Genomic DNA, 18054 nt, shown 5'->3' on the forward strand with positions numbered 1-18054 from the left:
TGGCTGGACTCGATGGACGTGAGTCTGAATGAACTCCGGGAGTTGGTGATGGGCAGGGAGGCCTGGCGTGCTGCAATGCATGGGGTCACAAAGAGTCGGACACGACTGAGCGACTGATCTGATCTGATCTGAATAGTGGTTTTCCCTACTTTCTTCAATTTAAGTCTGAATTTGGCAATGAGGAGTTCATGGTCTGAGCTACAGTCAGTTCCTGGTCTTGTTTTTGCTGACTGTATAGAGCTTCTCCATCTTTGGCTGCAAAGAATATAATCAATCTGATTTTGGTGTTGACCATCTGGTGATGTCCATGTATAGAGTCTTCTCTTGTGTTGTTGGAAGAGGGTGTTTGCTATGACCAGTGCATTTTCTTGGCAAAACTCTATTAGTCTTTGCCCTGCTTCATTCCATATTCCAAGGCCAAATTTGCCTGTTACTCCAGGTGTTTTTTGACTTCCTACTTTTGCATTCCAGTCCCCTGTAATGAAAAGGACATCTTTTTTGGGTTTTAGTTCTAAAAGGTCTTGTAGGTCTTCATAGAACCGTTCCACTTCAGCTTCCTCAGCGTTACTGGTTGGGGCATAGACTTGGATAACTGTGATATTGAATGGTTTGCCTTGGAAACGAACAGTGATCACTCTGTCCTTTTTGAGATTGCATCCAAGTACTGCATTTCAGACTCTTTTGTTGACCATGATGGCTACTCCATTTCTTCTGAGGGATTCCTGCCCACAATAGTAGCTATAATGGTCATCTGAGTTAAACTCATCCATTCCAGTGCATTTCAGTTCACTGATTCCTAGAATGTCGACATTCACTCTTGCCATCTCTTGTTTGACCACTTCCAATTTGCCTTGATTCATGGACCTGACATTCCAGGTTTCTATGCAATATTGCTCTTTACAGCATCGGACCTTGCTTCTATCACCAGTCACATCCACAGCTGGGTATTGTTTTTGCTTTGGCTCCATCCCTTCATTCTTTCTGGAGTTATTTCTCCACTGATCTCCAGTAGCATATTGGGCACCTACTGACCTGGAGAGTTTCTCTTTCAGTATCCTACCATTTTGCCTTCTCAAAAGGATGTGTAACAAAACCCTATTAGCGATGGTAGCGATAACCCTGTATGCGAGACAGCAAAAGAGACACAGATGTATAGAACAGTGTTTTGGACTCTGTGGGAGAGGGAGAGGTTGGGATGATTTGGGAGAATGGCATTGAAACATGTGTAATATATAAGAAATGAATCACCAGTTCAGGTTCGATACAGGATCCTTGGGGCTGGTGCACTGGGATGACCTGGAGGGATGGTATGGGGAGGGAGGTGGAAGGGGGATTCAGGATGGGGAACACACGTATGCCCGTGGCGGATTCATGTTGATGTGTGGCAGGACCAATACAATATTGTAAAGTAATTAGCCTCCAATTAAAAGAAATAAATTAAAAAAAAAAAAACCCATTAGATGCAGAGGTCAGGCTATGCCAGAAAACTTCCAACAGTAACAGAGAAGTGACCCCTTCTTGAGAAGTGAAAGTGAAAGTGAAGTTCCCTCCTTAGCTCCCATATAATTCTTGATTATTAGTTTAGAAAAAAAGCTGACAATACAGCAATACTGCAGGCTCAAACTGCAGTTAGGAGGGAGAGATAGTCATCACATGGAGTGAAAAATGCATCCAGGAGAATTCGACAGTAATCCCCTCTAGGTGGGGCTGGAGACCTGATGGTGAAAGTAATTCATTGAATACCAATAAAACCAAAGAATCACAGACTTTTACCAAAAAAGTGACTCAAATGATGAGAAACTACTGAGTGGCAGAGAGTGGACTTCTGGTCTACCCATAATCACTTAGCTACCTTACGTATCACTGTCTTTGCCAAATAATATGAGTGTTTACGTTTATTCCTTTCAAATTCCATCATTTATACCATATTTTGGAAAATTTTTGCCTTGTATTTAAATTACATTAGTTTTCAAATGTGGGGGGTATTCTAATTAATTGTGTGTTGTGTATTCCAAGGATGCACATTGTTTAGAAATTTTCTGTTCTCTTTCCTGTCCTCCTAAATCAGATTGGCAAACTAAAAGGAAACCTCAAAGTCCCCTTTATTTCTCTCCTTGAAAACTCAGAGCAAGACACAGTCTGGGCTCTGCCTACTGTTCTGTACTGCTCTCCTCCAAGTTTCCTAAAAGTTACACCTCCCTACTCTCCACTGTTCTATTTCAGAAATGCTTTCATTTGTCCAAATAGTGTATCTTTCTATTCTGATCCTAAGACACCTACATCTTCTAAAATGCTTAAACAGGCATATTTCATTTTATTGCCCATACTTTAATGCACTTAGCAGATAGTGCGGTTTTTACAATTGAAGGTTTGTGGTCACCCTTTGCCAAGCAAGTCTGTTGGTATTATTGTTCCTGCAGCATGGACTCACTTCATTTCACTGTGTCAAGTTTTTGTAATTCTCATAATATTTCAAACCTTCTACCAGCAAAAAGATGATCATTCACTGAAGGCTCAGATGATGGTTAACATTTTTTAGCAATAAAATATATTTCAGTTATGGTATGTGCAGGTTTTTTAGATGTAATGCTATTGCACAGTTAATGGTAGAGTGTAAACATAACTTTCATTTGTATTGGGAAATAAAAAAAATATGTGTAACTTGCTTTATAGCAGTATTTGTTTTATTATGGTGGCATGGACTTGAATCTGCAGTATCTCCTAGGTATGCCTGTATTGAATAAATAGGAAAAAAGTGGAATATTGCACATTAAATGAGATGTACTTTTTCTTTTCTGTATTCTAGATCTCACGTGTCATTCGTACTCCCCGGGGAAATGCCCTCTGGTTGGGGTGGGCGGATCGGGGAAGCAGAGCTTAACAAGGTTGGCTTCATTCATCGCTGGCTACACTTCCTTCCAGATCACTCTGACAAGGTAACACGCCTTCACTTTAATTAACCTGAAATGGATTTTGATAAATGGTTCTTAGAAGCCACTTGGAGTTAAGAATGCATTTATCTTAATGTAAAGGAACCATAATAGTTTTCTTTCTTGAATGTTGACTTATTGTTGTTTTCTTTCAACCTCTGTTGTAGACCACAGAAATGAAAATTTCACATGAATAATTTGCTTTAGAAACATTTCAGCCTCTTACTTCATCAATAGATGCCTCTTGGTTTTCATGTTATGCTTGATATGAGTATTATGTATATTCCTTTAGTGCATTTTAGAAGAAATTCATCCATTCTAAATGTTAATTTAGGGCTTCCATATGGCTCAGCAGTAAAGAGTCTGCCTGCCAATTCAGGAGATGCTAGATATACAGGTTCGATCCCTGGGTCAGGAAGATACCCTGGAGGAGAAGATAGCAACCCACTCCAGTATTCTTGCCTGGAAACTTCCATGGACAGAGGGGCCTGACTCTTTTTGACCCCCTATAGTCCATGGGGTCACAAAGAGTCAGACACAACTGAAGCAACTGAGCATGCAGGCAAAAGAATGTTAATTCAGATTTCAAGAATAGTAAACTGTTGGTAAACTGGTAAAATAGATTAAAAGTTTGTTGATTTACTTATTCATGTGTTTAAAAGTATTCATTGAACACCAACTATGTGTCAGGCACTGGCTCATTGCTGGGGTACCCGATAAGCAAGGTAAGCCTGACCTGTGTCATCACGGAGTTTATAGCAGTTTAATGGGGACAACTGAGCAACTCATTCAATAAGATGCGATACGTAGGTTTTATCTCTGTTAAGGAAATAAGTGCAGACTAGAGTCTACTGAAATGTGAGGGAAGGACTGCTAACCTACTTTAGGGGATGGTCAAAAAGGCTTCCTGGAGAAAGAGATGTTTCAACTGAGATCTGAATGAGTAAGAATTATCTCAGAGAAGAGGAACAGTAGAGAATGTTCCAGGCAGAAGGATCAGCACATGTAAAGCTACATTTGAGACCCTGAAAGCTGTTACATATGGCTGGTATATAACTTAAGGTGGAAAGTGGGAAAGGAAGAAAAATGCAAGCCTTTGGAGGTGTCATAAGGAGTTTGGACTTCACCCTTGTGGCTCAAATGGTAAAGAATCTGCCTGCAGTACAGGAGTGAGTGAGCGAGTGAAGTTGCTCAGTCTTGTCCGACTCTTTGCGACCCCATGGACTGTAGCCCACCAGGCTCCTCCATCCATGGAATTTTCTGGGCAAGAGTACTGGAGTGGGTTGCCATCAGTCCCTGGATTGGGAAGACTCCCCTGGAGAAGGGAACTGGCTACCCACTCCAGTATTCTGGCCTGGAGAATGCCATGGACTGTGTAGTCCATCAGGTCACAAAGAGTTGGATACGACTGAGCCATTTTCACTTCGTTGTAGCACTGGGAAACCATTCATGAGTCTCCACTAGGGGAGGTGTGTCAGATTTGCATGTGGAGAAGATGGACAGAAGGAATGAAACTGAAAGGTTAGAAGGCTAACTCAGGGATCTAGGTAAGAGATGGTGGTGTCCAGAGTGGAAGCAGTAAGAGTGGAGTATAGAGGGCAGATTCAAGAGATCCTCAAGAAACTGGCAGTTTTGAAATTGATGCATCTTGGTTCTAGCTTGGGAAACTGGATAGTTTGTGCTGCTACTCATCGAAGTAGGGACCTCCAGAAGAGCTGTCCTCAGATATGTGTGTGCAGCGTGGGGACAATTAGGGAGTAAAAATGGAAGATAAAGATCGGCCGAACAGAACTTCAGGGTGAACCAAGATAAGGTGAGAAGCAGGAAGCCAGTTTGGAAAGTTTATTTGGGCAGAAAATTATTAGCAGTTAATTTCTAGGTGGGAGTCTTGCCTGTCTGGTGTTGACTTAATGTTGGTTTGGTGCAGTGGTCTCTGAGATGGAGGCTCTTTGCCACTTGCTGCGACAAAGTTTAGAAATGATTAAACACTGGGTTTGGGGAGCCAGATACTCAGGTTGTTGTTGTTACATCTTTTATTTGGTCTACATTACTGAATTCTGCTTGGAGAATCAATCTAAAATGTTGGTTTTTTCCCAAGTACTAAAACAGAGAGAAATAATTTTAGTTACATTGTGTATAATTCTTCTGGTTTGTGGATAGAAGCAACATTAGATGAAAGATAACCTGTTCAGAAAAGGGATTCATGTTGATATATGGCAAAACCAATACAATATTGAAAAGTTAAAAATAAAATAAAAAAAAATTTAAGCCACACACACACACACAAAAGGGATTGAACTCTGAGATTTTTGTTCTCATATTTTGTATAAAACTTACAGTTTTCAAGTACTTTTACATGCACATGCTAATGTGATCTTTGAAAGAACTTTGTGGCCTTGTGGGTTGGCAGAATATTTTATAGCTGAGGCTCAGAAAGACTATGATTTGCGTGAAAACCCAGATAAACCTGGAAATTGACCACAGTGCTTCTGGTTTCTCGTCTGACATGGCTTTGATGACACTGTGCTGCCTCAGAAAAAACACCTTTCGCCTCCTCTCTCTGTGATAAATTCCTCTGTGTGTTGTGCTGGGAATGCTCCTGTACTGAGAAAGAGGAGGGTCCGGGCCTTCTCTGGCTTCTCAGAACCTTCCAGAGACCATCCTACTGCGTTAACCTTTACATAGCCGTGTGGTCAAGGCTCAGGCAATTAAGAGACTTAGATGACTCAGGTCATGTTATTTGAAGCAGTGGGGTCCTTGAGATCTAGGAGACTGGGCTGAAAGTTTTGCCCATATCTCAAGAAGATACTTTCTTTTGTTCTCCCTACCCATCTCTCTCTTTTTTCTCTCTCTCCCTTCCATTTCCTCCCTCACTCCCTCCCGCCTCTTTCTTTCTTTCTTCCTCAGGGGACTGTGTCTTCGAACATTTTTTCTCACCTTTCAGATCTTATTTATCTAGAAGTCTTCATGAAATATTGGTGCATGAGCACTGTTTACAATAGCCAGGACATGGATGCAACCTAGATGTCCATGGATAAATGAATGAATAAAGAAGTTGTGGTACATATGCACAACTGAATGTTATTCAGTCATAAAAAGGAATGAATTTGAGTCAGTTCTAGTGAGGTGGATGAACCTAGAGCCTGTTATATGGAGTGAAGTAAGAGAAAAACAAATATTGTATACTAATACATATATATGGAATCTAGAAAAATGGTACTGATGAATCTATTTGCAGGGCAGCAGTGGAGATGCAGACAGAGAACAGACTTATGGACACAGTGGGGGAAGGAGAGGGGGGAATGAATTGAGAGAGGAGCACTGAAACATACACATTACCAAATGTGAAATAGATAGCAGGTGGGGATTTGCTGTATGACACAGGGAGCTCAACGTGGTACTCTGTAACAACGTAGCTGCGTGGGGGGTGGGATGTGGTGGGAGGTGGGAGAGAGGTTCAAGGGGGGACATATATATATACCTATGACTGGTTCAAGTTGGCAGAAACCAACACAATATTGTAAAACAATGATCCTCCAGTTTAAAATAAATAAAATCTTGCTGCATGGTAGTGGTATTTCTGGTTCCAGAGTTTAGGTTTTAAATGTTGAAAAAACACAGAACATAGAAGTTAAATATTTTGTAGCTTTTTAAAAACCAGAAGGCCATTGGCTCTTGTGCCTTAAATTCTGAGTTTATCTAATGACAAAAACTTCAGATACTAATTTACTGAATCAGAGTCTCTAGGATAAGAATATCTTAATTTTCCCTTTTGGCAGTCATGGGCTCCTCTATATTGAGACCTCTCTCACATTTCATGATTGCAAGTTGACTTTCACTAAAGGATTCCTTTGGACATGAGAGAAGAGTTAGAGTGGGATATTTAATAATGTTTCCAATGATTCTACTGCAGTGCACTGATTGCTCAGAAAATTCTTTCATGTAAGATACAAAGATGCAGTGAAAATAGTTGTGTTGGGTGGTTAGGAGGGCCCCGTTTATAACAGGGTGTCTCCCTCATGCCATATAATGAAGACTTGAAATTCTTTAGTTTAATTCAGTTTATGAGGTAGCTTCTAAAACATCAATTGCAGATGGGTGCTTAGTAAATTTTCCAGCTTGGCTTTTCCATTATCTTTACCGACAAATATTTTCAAAATGAGACATGTATATACTCATTTTGATGGCATTTAATTGTGCTAAAAATTACACATTTGTTTCAGGTTGGTTTTTCACTCTAGATGTTTTTTGTGTGTAATATTATGTTTTATAAAATGTGGAGTTTTAAAAATTATTTTCATTTTTGCAAGTGAATACAGTGAACCAGTAACAATTGCGTACAACAAAATAGCTACCTGATGGCATAATATCAGCATTTTTTGGTTAACCAAATGGCATAAAGCGTTGTTACAAGGATCTTTCCTTCCCATGAACATATTTTAGCTAATGGCACAATGACACTCTTTCTAGATCCTACAACACATCAAATCTGATGGAAGACTTGAAGACATTGTATAGAACAGCTGGTCGGCAAGGCAAAGGCATCACTTTTATTTTCACAGACAATGAAATTAAAGATGAGTCATTTTTGGAATATATGAATAATGTTTTATCATCGGGTGAGGTAGGAGCTTATTCTTTTCTTAAATTGGAGTATAATTGCTTTGCACTGTTGCATTGTTTCTGTTGTACAGTGAAGTGAATTAACTGTATGTGTATGCCCTCCCCCTTGGGCCTCCCTCCCATAGTCCCCCCATCTCACCTCTCTAGGTCATCACAGAACAGTGAGCTGAGCTCCCTGGGCTATACATCAGGTTCCCACTAGCTCGCTATCTTATACAAAGTAGTGCATATATGTCAATCCCAATCTCCCAGTTCATTCCACCCTCCCCTTGCATCCCTGTATCAGCAAGTCCATTCTTTTTATGTCTGTGTCCCTATTTCTGTCCTGTGAATAGGTTCATTTGTACTATTTTTCTAGATTGCACATATTTGTGTTAATATACGATATTTGTTTTTCTCTTTCTGACTTCACTCTGTATGACAGACTCAGGGTCCATCTACATCTTTGCAAATGACTCAGTTTCATTCCTTTTATGGTTGAGTAACATTCCATTGCTGGAGAAGGCAATGGCACCCCACTCCAGCACTCTTGCCTGGAAAACCCCATGGACAGAGGAGCCTGGTGGGTTGCAGTGCATGGGATCGCTAAGAGTCGGACGCGACTGAGCGCCTTCACTTTCACTTTTCCCTTTCATGCATTGGAGAAGGAAATGGCAACCCACTCCAGTGTTCTTGCCTGGAGAATCCCAGGGACGGGGGAGCCTGGTGGGCTGCCGTCTATGGGGTCGCACAGAGTCGGACACGACTGAAGCGACTTAGCAGCGGCAGCAGCGACATTCCATTGTGCATATGTACCACACATGTGTTTTACCTCTTCAGAATCCCTCCAGAGGTAGGAGGATTTCCTTCTGTATTTCTCTGTTAAGGTACTGAATCAGTACTATTATTGGGATTAGGTGATTGGTTTGAAGAATGGCTTTTCCTGTTGGGTTTTTGAGGAATAAAACTCCCAATCAAAATGTTGAAGATGTTAATGGAAGCTCCAAGAGAGATGGAAAAACAGAAGAAGGTTGCAAGGAAAGCTGGTTGGATTTTTGATATGCCCATTCACCCCCTTAAAGGGCTGTGACTTTCCAACTAATAAAATAGAACAATTTGTGTATATTAAAATGTGGTCTGTCTTACTGTGAGGATTTTGGTTGATTTTCTAAACATGAGTTTAAGGACACAAATGAAGAAAACACATTGTACATATCAGGCTGTAAATTCTGATTTGTTTTTATATGCCTGTATTGAATTTGAATGTCTGCACTTTTCTCGAAGGTCTCCAACCTCTTTGCTCGTGATGAAATTGATGAAATTAATAGTGATCTCATATCAGTCATGAAAAAAGAGTATCCCAGGCGCCCTCCTACGAATGAAAACCTGTATGACTACTTCATGAGCCGCGTCCGACAGAACCTTCACATTGTGCTCTGCTTTTCGCCGGTGGGGGAGAAATTTCGAAATCGAGCTCTGAAGTTTCCTGCCCTCATTTCAGGATGCACTATTGACTGGTTCAGCCGATGGCCCAAGGATGCCTTAGTTGCTGGTTAGTATGGGGGAGATTTTTTTATATCAGAATTTCTGGTTTATAGTGTGTGTGTATGTGTGTGTGTGTGTGTGTGTGTGTATTTATATTCTGTGCCATCCACTGGATTGAGCCAAATGTCACTTTGTCCAGGGTTTGAGGATTTTTGCAAGACTTCGCTCTTTCTCATTTGGCAGCTCATTTTTTCCCCAGAGTTTGGTTATCAGCGAATGACATCTTCAGTCTGTGCCCCCTCGGGTTAATTTACGGTGATTCTAGTGTTTTCAGTGTGGTTTAAAGCTTTGTCTCCGTTGGTCCCCAGGCAGGTCCTGGGACATCACAGGAGGACACTGAGGTTTCAATCTCTTTAATAGCATTTGTGTTCTTTTTTAAGTGGGTTGGTCAACCTCAGAGTAGTTTAAGCCAGGTAATTCCTTCTTGTGGCTGCAGGGCTGGAAATCAAAGAGGAAAACGTTATCATCCATCCTCTGATGGTGTCTGGGCCTGAAAAAGGATTGTTCAACAGAGACTTTCATGATCGGAGCCCTTGCTGCTTCTCCTTCTGTTTAATCCTCCATCCTGTGGAACATGAATGCTTCTCTTATTCTGTAAATGCAATTGAACATGAAAGTTGTATAGGAGATGTTAGAGAGCATTCCTTCAGTTTATGGTTTTTTCAGCTTTTGGTGAGAAATGTCTGTAGCTATTTTAAAAGATGGAGATAGTTAAGTCTTACCTCTGACCTATTGTATCAGGAGTTCAGGAGAACCCTGATTCAGGGCAGTCATTTTCAGACTTTTGGCCTGATTATTATGTCTTCATAATAATTAAGAAGAGGCTTATTTTCCAGTAAAACATGGCAGGTAGACCCTAATAGATAAAACAGTGAGAAGCAGGATGAGGAAGGATTCTGAAGCCTCATCCTTTCATGGCCCTGTCACCTGCTTCAGCCATACCTCCCTCCCTAGCTCTGCGGTTCCCAGTGGGAGAATGACTGATTCACTGTCTCCCACTCATTATACATGGAAAACCGGGGACAGAGGGGCTGAAGGAATTATCAGAGGTGCGAGAAGCCAATAGCTATAGGCAATATTTATGTATAGTATGTATGTAGCGGTGGTGGTGGTTTAGTGGCTAAGTCATGTCCAACTCTTTTGTGAGCCCCTGGACTGTAGCCCACCAGGCTCCTCTGTCCATGGATTTCCCAGGCAAGAATACTGGAGTGGGGTGCCATTTCCTTCTCAGGGGAGCTTCCCAACCCAGGGATCGAACCCGAGTCTCCTGCATTGCAGGTGGATTCTTTTACTGCTGACATTTTATTCTTAGCACTCTACTCTCAATACTAATGGTTTTCTGATCTGTGTCTTTTAAACATAGACTATTTTAATATGTTTGAAATACCGATGTACAGTGTTCCCTCTTATAAGATTTGAGAAAGCACCCATGATTTAAAAATTTTAAATCCTATTTAAATGTCAATACAACTAAGGATAAAACTTTAAAATTCTGTGAAGTAAGATACAAATGCAGAGCATAAAACCACAGTATTTAAGAGCTATATTCAAGTATACTGTGAAATATGATAATTGGTATGCAAATGCTTTGTAGACTATCATGTAAGGTATTACTACTAATGATAAAATAATAAATTTCAGGTGACAAACACCATAATATACTATAATTAGGATGATGTCATTTAAATTATGAGCCCTTCCTAGCAAGTCTTTATTTCAGTTATCCCTTCTATCACAAGACATAGGCGCTTCCTTTGTTGATTTCTCACAATCTGCCCCATTCTTTTAAATCTCTTTGCATCAACCTAAGCCAAGATTCCATGGAGGGCAGGGAAACTTTTTGTTTCTATGTCCTCAGCTCCTAACAAGTGTCCTGACTTTCAGGCATCATCTATTTGTTCATTTATTCAGAACCTGTTTATTGAGCTTCGCATGCCATTTATGGAGCCAGGCATATTGGAAGGCAAGGCAGACTCATTTCTTCCCTCCAGCTCTCTTCCCTGGCAAGCTCATCCATAGCCTCCCGTGTAATAGGCCCCATCAATTTTTTATCTCTGGTATCCTATGTCCTCTGGCTTGAAATCTGTGCACTCAACTGCTTGCTTGACACAGTCTCATTGATGTTTCCCAGGCTCCTTAAACCCAAAATGTCCAGAACCGAACTGGGCCTCTTCAGGTCGGTCTCACTTAGGGAGTTGCACAGTTGTCCATGAAACTCGACAATCTGAGAGCTCTTTGTCTTTAACACCTTTTTCACCTCTCAAGTCTGCTCCATCACTAAGTTATGCCAACTTTATCTGCTAAATATGGTGGATTCTATCCAACTCTTTCCCTTTCAGTGGCATCCTGGGCCAAGCTATCATTGTAACTCACCTGGAAAACTCAAATAGCTTTCTAATGATCTCTCCTCCTCTCTCACCTGTCTCTCATCCATCTCACATTGCAGAACAGTGATGGAAACAGTGGAAACAGTGTCAGACTTTATTTTTGGGGGCTCCAAAATCACTGCAGATGGTGACTGAAGCCATGAAATTAAAAGACGCTTACTCCTTGGAAGAAAAATTATGACCAACCTAGACAGCATATTCAAAAGCAGAGACATTACTTTGCCAACAAAGGTCCGTCTAGTCAAGGCTATGGTTTTTCCAGTGGTCATGTATGGATGTGAGAGTTGGACTGTGAAGAAGGCTGAGTGCCAAAGAATTGATGCTTTTGAACTGTGGTGTTGGAGAAGACTCTTGAGAGTCTCTTAGACTGCAAGGAGATCCAACCAGTCTATTCTAAAGGAGATCAGCCCTGGGTGTTCTTTGGAAGGATTGATGCTAAAGCTGAAACTCCAATATTTTGGCCACCTCATGCTAAGAGTTGACTCATTGGAAAAGACTCTGATGCTGGGAGGGATTGGAGGCAGGAGGAGAAGGGGATGACAGAGGCTGAGACGGCTGGATGGCATCACTGACTCGATGGACATGAGTTTGAGTGAACTCCGGGAGTTGGTGATGGACAGGGAGGCCTGGCGTGCTGCGATTCATGAGGTCACAAAGAGTCAGACACGACTGAGTGACTGAACTGAACTGATGAAAACATAAACTTGATCACATTGCTTTCTAGTTAAAACCTTCCACTGCCCTTAGGAAAAAGCACAGTCTCTAGCGTGGCCTTCGAGGCTGGGAAGAACTGATTCTGTCTGCCTTCCCATCCTTACCTGAGGTCACTCTTTTCCTCCTGCTCTGTTCTTCTTGATTCGCGAATGTGGCCTTTTTCTTCCCACCCAATACCCTCTTTCTCCCATTCTCCCTGAGTGCTCCTCCCTTAAATGATGAAGATGATAATGATTATTTTGGGATAAGAACACTCACTGAATGTAAGATCTGTCCTCTTAGCAAGATCCTAACTGTACAGTACAACATGGTTAACTCTAGGCACAGTGGCACACAGGTGATCTGTAGGACTCAGTCATTTGTATAACTGAAACTTTGTACCTTTTGTCTAACACGTCCCCACTTCCCTCCCCTGGTCCCTGGCAGCCACCAGTCTACTCTCTGCTTCCATGGTTTGACTCATTTAGGTTCCTTGTGTGAGTGACATCATGTAGTTTTTGTTCTTGTGGTCTGGCTTGTATATCACTCAGCATAATGCCTTCCAGGTTCACCCATGTTGTTGCACATGGCAGAATTTCCTTCTCTTTTTTTTAAAGGCTGAATAATATTCCATTGTATGTAAGTATCACATTTTTTAATCCATTCATCCATGGATGGCACTTGAGCTGTTTCCATGTCTTGGCTATTGTGAATAATGCTACAGTAAACATGGAAGCACAGATGTCTGTTTAGGATCTTGATTTTAATTTCTTTGAATATATAACCAGAAGTGGGATTGTTGGATCATATGGTAGTTTTATTCTTAATTTTTATGAGAAATTTCCTGTTTTGCATAGTGGCTGTATCAATTTACATTCCCACCAATAGTGTACAAGGGTTCTCATTTCTCTACATCCTAACAAACACTTATCTTTTTTCTTTTTTTTTTCCTGATCATAGATACCTTAACAAGTATGAGGTTATATCTTATTGTGGTTTACTTCTAATTTTTATTTTTATTGAAGTATAATTGACTTACAATGTTGTGTTAGTTTCAGGTGTACAACAAAGTGATTTGGTTGTATATAAAGGTATATATTATTTTTTAGATTCTTTTCACATGTGAGTTATTACAAAATATTGATTGTAATTCCCTGTGCCATACAGTAGGCCCTTGTTTATCTATGGTATATGTAGTAGTGTATTTAGTGAATGAGTGAACGATCGTCACTCAGTTGTGTCAAACTCTCTGTGACCCCATGGACTGTAGCCTGCCAGGCTCCTCTGTCCATGGAATTCTCCAGGCAAGAATACTGGAGTGGGTTGCCATTTTCTTCTCCAGGTGTATGTGTTATTGCCAAATTCCTAATTTTTCTTTCCCCACCACCTTTCCCCTTTGGTAACTATAAGTTTGTTTTTCTGTATGTTCGAGTCTATTTCTGCTTTGTAAATAAGTTCATGTGTATAATTTTTTTTTTTAGATTCCACGTATAAGTGCTAACATATGATATTTGTCTTTGTCTGACTTACTGCACTATCGTATTAATATTCTTGGCACCCTTGTTGAAAATCACATGACTGTATGTGTGTGGGTTTATTTCTGGGCTCTCTGTTCTGTCCCATTGATCTACATGCCTGTATTTATCATGCTGTTTTAAGTTTTGTAGGTTGGTTATACATTTTGAAACAGGAAGTGATTCTGATTTGTTCTTGCTCAAATTTGCTTTGGCTATTGGGAGTCTTCTGTGGTTCCATAAGAATTTTAGCATTAATTTTTCTATTTCTGTATAAAATGTCATTGGAATTTTGATAGTGATTTCATAAAATCTGTAAATTACTTTGGGTACTATAGACATTTTAACAATATTAATCCTTCCAAGTTGTGAACATATAATGTGTTTCTATATATTTACATCTACTGTAATGTTTTCATTAGTGTTTTATAGTTCTTAGTACAAGTCTTTCACACTATTGGTGAAGTTTATTTTTAAGTATTTTATTTTCTGTGCTATTATGAATGGTATTATTTTCTTATTTTTTTGGATAGTTTATTCTTATTGTTTAGAGTATTTTTCTAATTTAAAGATACTCAGAATAAGCCAAGTGTCCTCCTCTTTATCTCACACATACCATAAATACAAGATATTATAGTAATTATATTGCTTCTGAAAAAATGAAATTCTTTATATGCATGAATTTAAATGGACTGAATCTTTAGATGAAACATTTAAGGAAAAATATGCTTTATCTTACACTATAAAATCCTTGGCCTTCCCACCATTTAGTAATCTCCATTTTGGCAAATCTTTGTTTTTAGCTTAATATTGAGTTGTTTTGAATTGTTTCTAAGTATTTCTACTATCTTTATTCTGGTGATATTGTGTTTTTCAATGAAAGTCAGTGATTCCAAAGTCACTACTAAATTCAGTTCATTCAGATTTCTCCAAGGTGAAGATAATTATTAATGTCCTACTGGGCTCTGTTTAAAATAAGCACATTGTTATTAAAATAGGCCATCCTTATTTGTAACTAACGTCTCAATAAAATCAATATGCTTATAAAATCATATAAGCATATATATGGCATATTTTTTTTCAAAGAAGGCTGTTTTAATTATGTATATACACTGGCCCTTTTTCAAAAATATTACTTGATTTATTAATATAGTATGCAGGATTTCCACCTTCTGAGTCAGACACCACTGCTTCGGAAACTGCTTGCAACTAACGATGGAGCATAAGCAGAAATGAGGCCACTGCACTCAGTAACCGCTCAGAAAGGAACACCAACTGCAGTAGTCCCCGCTGTTTCCCAGAACAATTAGCGTATTTTGTTTATGAAGCACGTTGGTCAGAAGGTACTTTTGAACTTTGAGCTCCAATAAAAAATGTTGTTTAACACTCTAAAGACTCTATATGGTTTTGTTGTATTTGAATTTCTAAATCAAGATGCTTTAGGCGTTAGAATTCATCATCTTTGGCTTTGAATTCAGATGCTCCTGCCTGCAAGCAAACTTCTATAAGCCTCATTTTCCTTATCTGTAAAATATACATAGTGATATCCATCACTTAGGGATATTCTAAGGATTAATTGATAAAGTTTTGTGATTTAGAATCTGCCAGGATTAGATATCTTTTCCTTCTGAACGTAGCATTAATTATGTGTTTGGCTGTAAGAGAAAACCAGAGCAGTAGTGGCTTAAGCAAGTTTTTTATTTTATTTTTGGCATAAACAAGGTTTTTATTTTATTTCTTTTTCCTGCTAACGAGGAAGTACAGAGATGTGCAGCCTAGACTACAACTGGGGACCTTGTGCTTAGCTTGCTGTCATCCTTAGGGTGAGGCTCCTGTTCTTGTAGGCACCAGAGGGCTGCTACATCTCAAGGCTTTGTGTCTGTTTGTGCAACATGAAGCTTTGTCTCTTAGTTGGGACAGGGTTCTTCCCCAGGGACTTTTGTCTGCATGTTTTTGGCCAAAACTGGGTCACCTCCAGCTACAAGAGAGTTTGGGGAATCAAAGACTTTTAGTTGGGTGGATTGCTACTCTGAGCAAATTTAGGATTCTTTTGTTACTGAAAGAGAGGGGATGGCTACTGGATAGGCAACTCATGTGCCCTCCTCACTTTATTACTTCAGTTCTTTGAATCCAAATGAATTGGAAATTTGAAAATTTCCAGTTCAGGAAAATTCAGGGGCTGAGGCCAGTGTCCTCCCTTCTGTCCCACATACCCATCACCTGGTTCTACACCAAGTGATGTGAACAAACAATACCGGGATATAACCTCCACCAAGCTCAGACATCAGCCTAAAGATGGGTCCCCAAACTGGCCTTGGTATCTTGGTAATTGGACATTGAAGACAACAGAAGGATTTTCCATGCCCTTTTGTCTGAGTCTTAGCAGGCTTGGGTCACCCTAAGAGGAAGTGGTCCTTTTTTAACCTTTCCTGCATCAGAGACTGTGGGACTACGGAAAAATGTGCTTAGATTTTTTCTTTGACTTTTTGGATAGACACAAAGACAACTTGCTAAATAATGAAAAAAGTCACCATTATTGATATTATGGGGATTCCCTGGTGGCTCAGTAGTAAGGTTTCTGCCTGCTAATGCAGGAGACGTGGGTTCGATCCCTAGGTTGGGAAGATCCCCTGGAGTAGCAAATGGCAACCCACTCCAGTATTCTTGCCTGGGAAATCCATGGACAGAGAAACCTGGTGGGCTACAGTCCATGGAGTTGCAAAAGAGTTGGACCTGATGTAGTGATTAAACAATAACAACAGTTAATACTATCAGTTTGCATAAGAAGGATAAAAATTATTACATGGTAAATATTGGGTTGGCCAAAAAGTTCACTTGAATTTTTCCACAACATCTTATAGAAGAATTTTAATGAACTTTTCAGCCAAACCGATACAAGAAAGTTTTCAGAAAGTGGGGACATTCTTGAGAATATCCCATAATGCCAGATAAAAGACTTGGTATCATGCCTGGCACATAGTGAATAATGCTGCCGTTGGGGTTAAAACCTAGTTTGTCATAGGCAAGAATTGTTTGTATGTTTTCAATGACTAGACTTAAACTTCCTAAAGTTTAAGTTGTTCTTTATAGTGTTTGCTTAAATTATATGAAAAAATATAGCTTCCAAGTGTCTTAATATATTACCTTTCAGTGTATATGTTAAACTCTATTTATAACCCAATTGATAAACTGTTTCTATTATTTACATAGATGTAAATGGTCTCACAGTTATGGCATTAAGAACGTAATTTAGTGATCAATTACTCCCTGATAGCTCAGTTGGTAAAGAATCCACCTGCAATGCAGGAAACCCTGATTCGATTCCAGGGTCAGGAAGAGCCTCTGGAGAAGGGATAGGCTACCCACTCCAGTATTCTTGGGCTTCCCTTGTGGCTCAGCTGGTAAAGAATCCACCTGAAATGTGGGAGACCTGGGTTTGATCCCTGGGTTGGGAAGATCCCCTGGAGAAGGGAAAGGCTACCCATTCCAGTATTCTGGCCTGGAGAATTCCATGAACTGTATAGTCCATGGGGTTGCAAAGAGTTGGACACGACTGAGTGACTTTCATTAATATTGAGAAGATACCATTGTTCATTTCTCTGCTAAGCATCACCTGATAGGTTTGTTCACTTGATTCCTTCTCTTTTCTTCCCTCCTTACTGCCTGTATTTCTATTTATAATTCTTATGTACATCATTCAATAGTAGTAGCACTTCTAAAGGAAATCCATAGACCATTTTTCCTAGGATGAATAAAGATGTTTATGATAAACTTTAACTGTGTTATGTACAAGCCTTGTAAATTCCTTGGGATTGAGACCAAGGTTCATAGTGGTAGGTGTTCAGCACACATGCTATGTCTTTGTGATGATGGATTCACTCTGACTTGACAGCCAGGTCTTATAATAAGAAATGCTGTTTTAGGATTGGTCCCATGTTTGGCACTGTTGGGAGGATAAAGGTCTACAACAGCAGATTTTTACTCATACATTTTTAAAGGATACCATAAATTAAAATTGACTACAGATGGCCAGGTGCCACATTTAAGAATAAGATGGCCAGGGCATAAAAAAATTTAGTGCTGAACATTCTACATTACAAATGCAGTCACAGCCTGGGGGAATTAAGGTTATGGCAGTTTCTGAGCAAAAAAAAAAAAAAATAAATGGGGTTGTTAAATATGAGTACCAGGTGGCACTGATTTCTGAGTTATTTGTACCACTTTCATCCTTATGTAAACCATAAAATAGGCTGGCTGCTGACCAGAACCTGCAGCTGTGTAGAGGAGACGTCTTTGTACACATACCAGAAAACAAAGACTTATGATAGGCTAAAGTCTATTATGGTTTTGTACATGAAAGAAAAAATAAAATTGTTGATGTCA

At 39.8% G+C, this 18054-nt stretch overlaps 1 protein-coding gene across 1 annotated transcript in view; it reads left to right on the plus strand.

The window, feature by feature from the left end:
- The window catches only part of DNAH5 (dynein axonemal heavy chain 5), a 276738-nt gene that overhangs the window by 166834 nt on the left and 91850 nt on the right, over positions 1-18054 (plus strand). Inside the window, 4 exon segments of the mRNA XM_070357713.1 lie at positions 2807-2840; positions 2843-2936; positions 7401-7554; positions 8817-9084. Coding sequence (XP_070213814.1) covers positions 2807-2840; positions 2843-2936; positions 7401-7554; positions 8817-9084 — 550 coding nt within the window.

Source organism: Bos mutus, chromosome 20, assembly GCF_027580195.1.
Source record: "Bos mutus isolate GX-2022 chromosome 20, NWIPB_WYAK_1.1, whole genome shotgun sequence".
NCBI lineage: Eukaryota > Metazoa > Chordata > Mammalia > Artiodactyla > Bovidae > Bos > Bos mutus.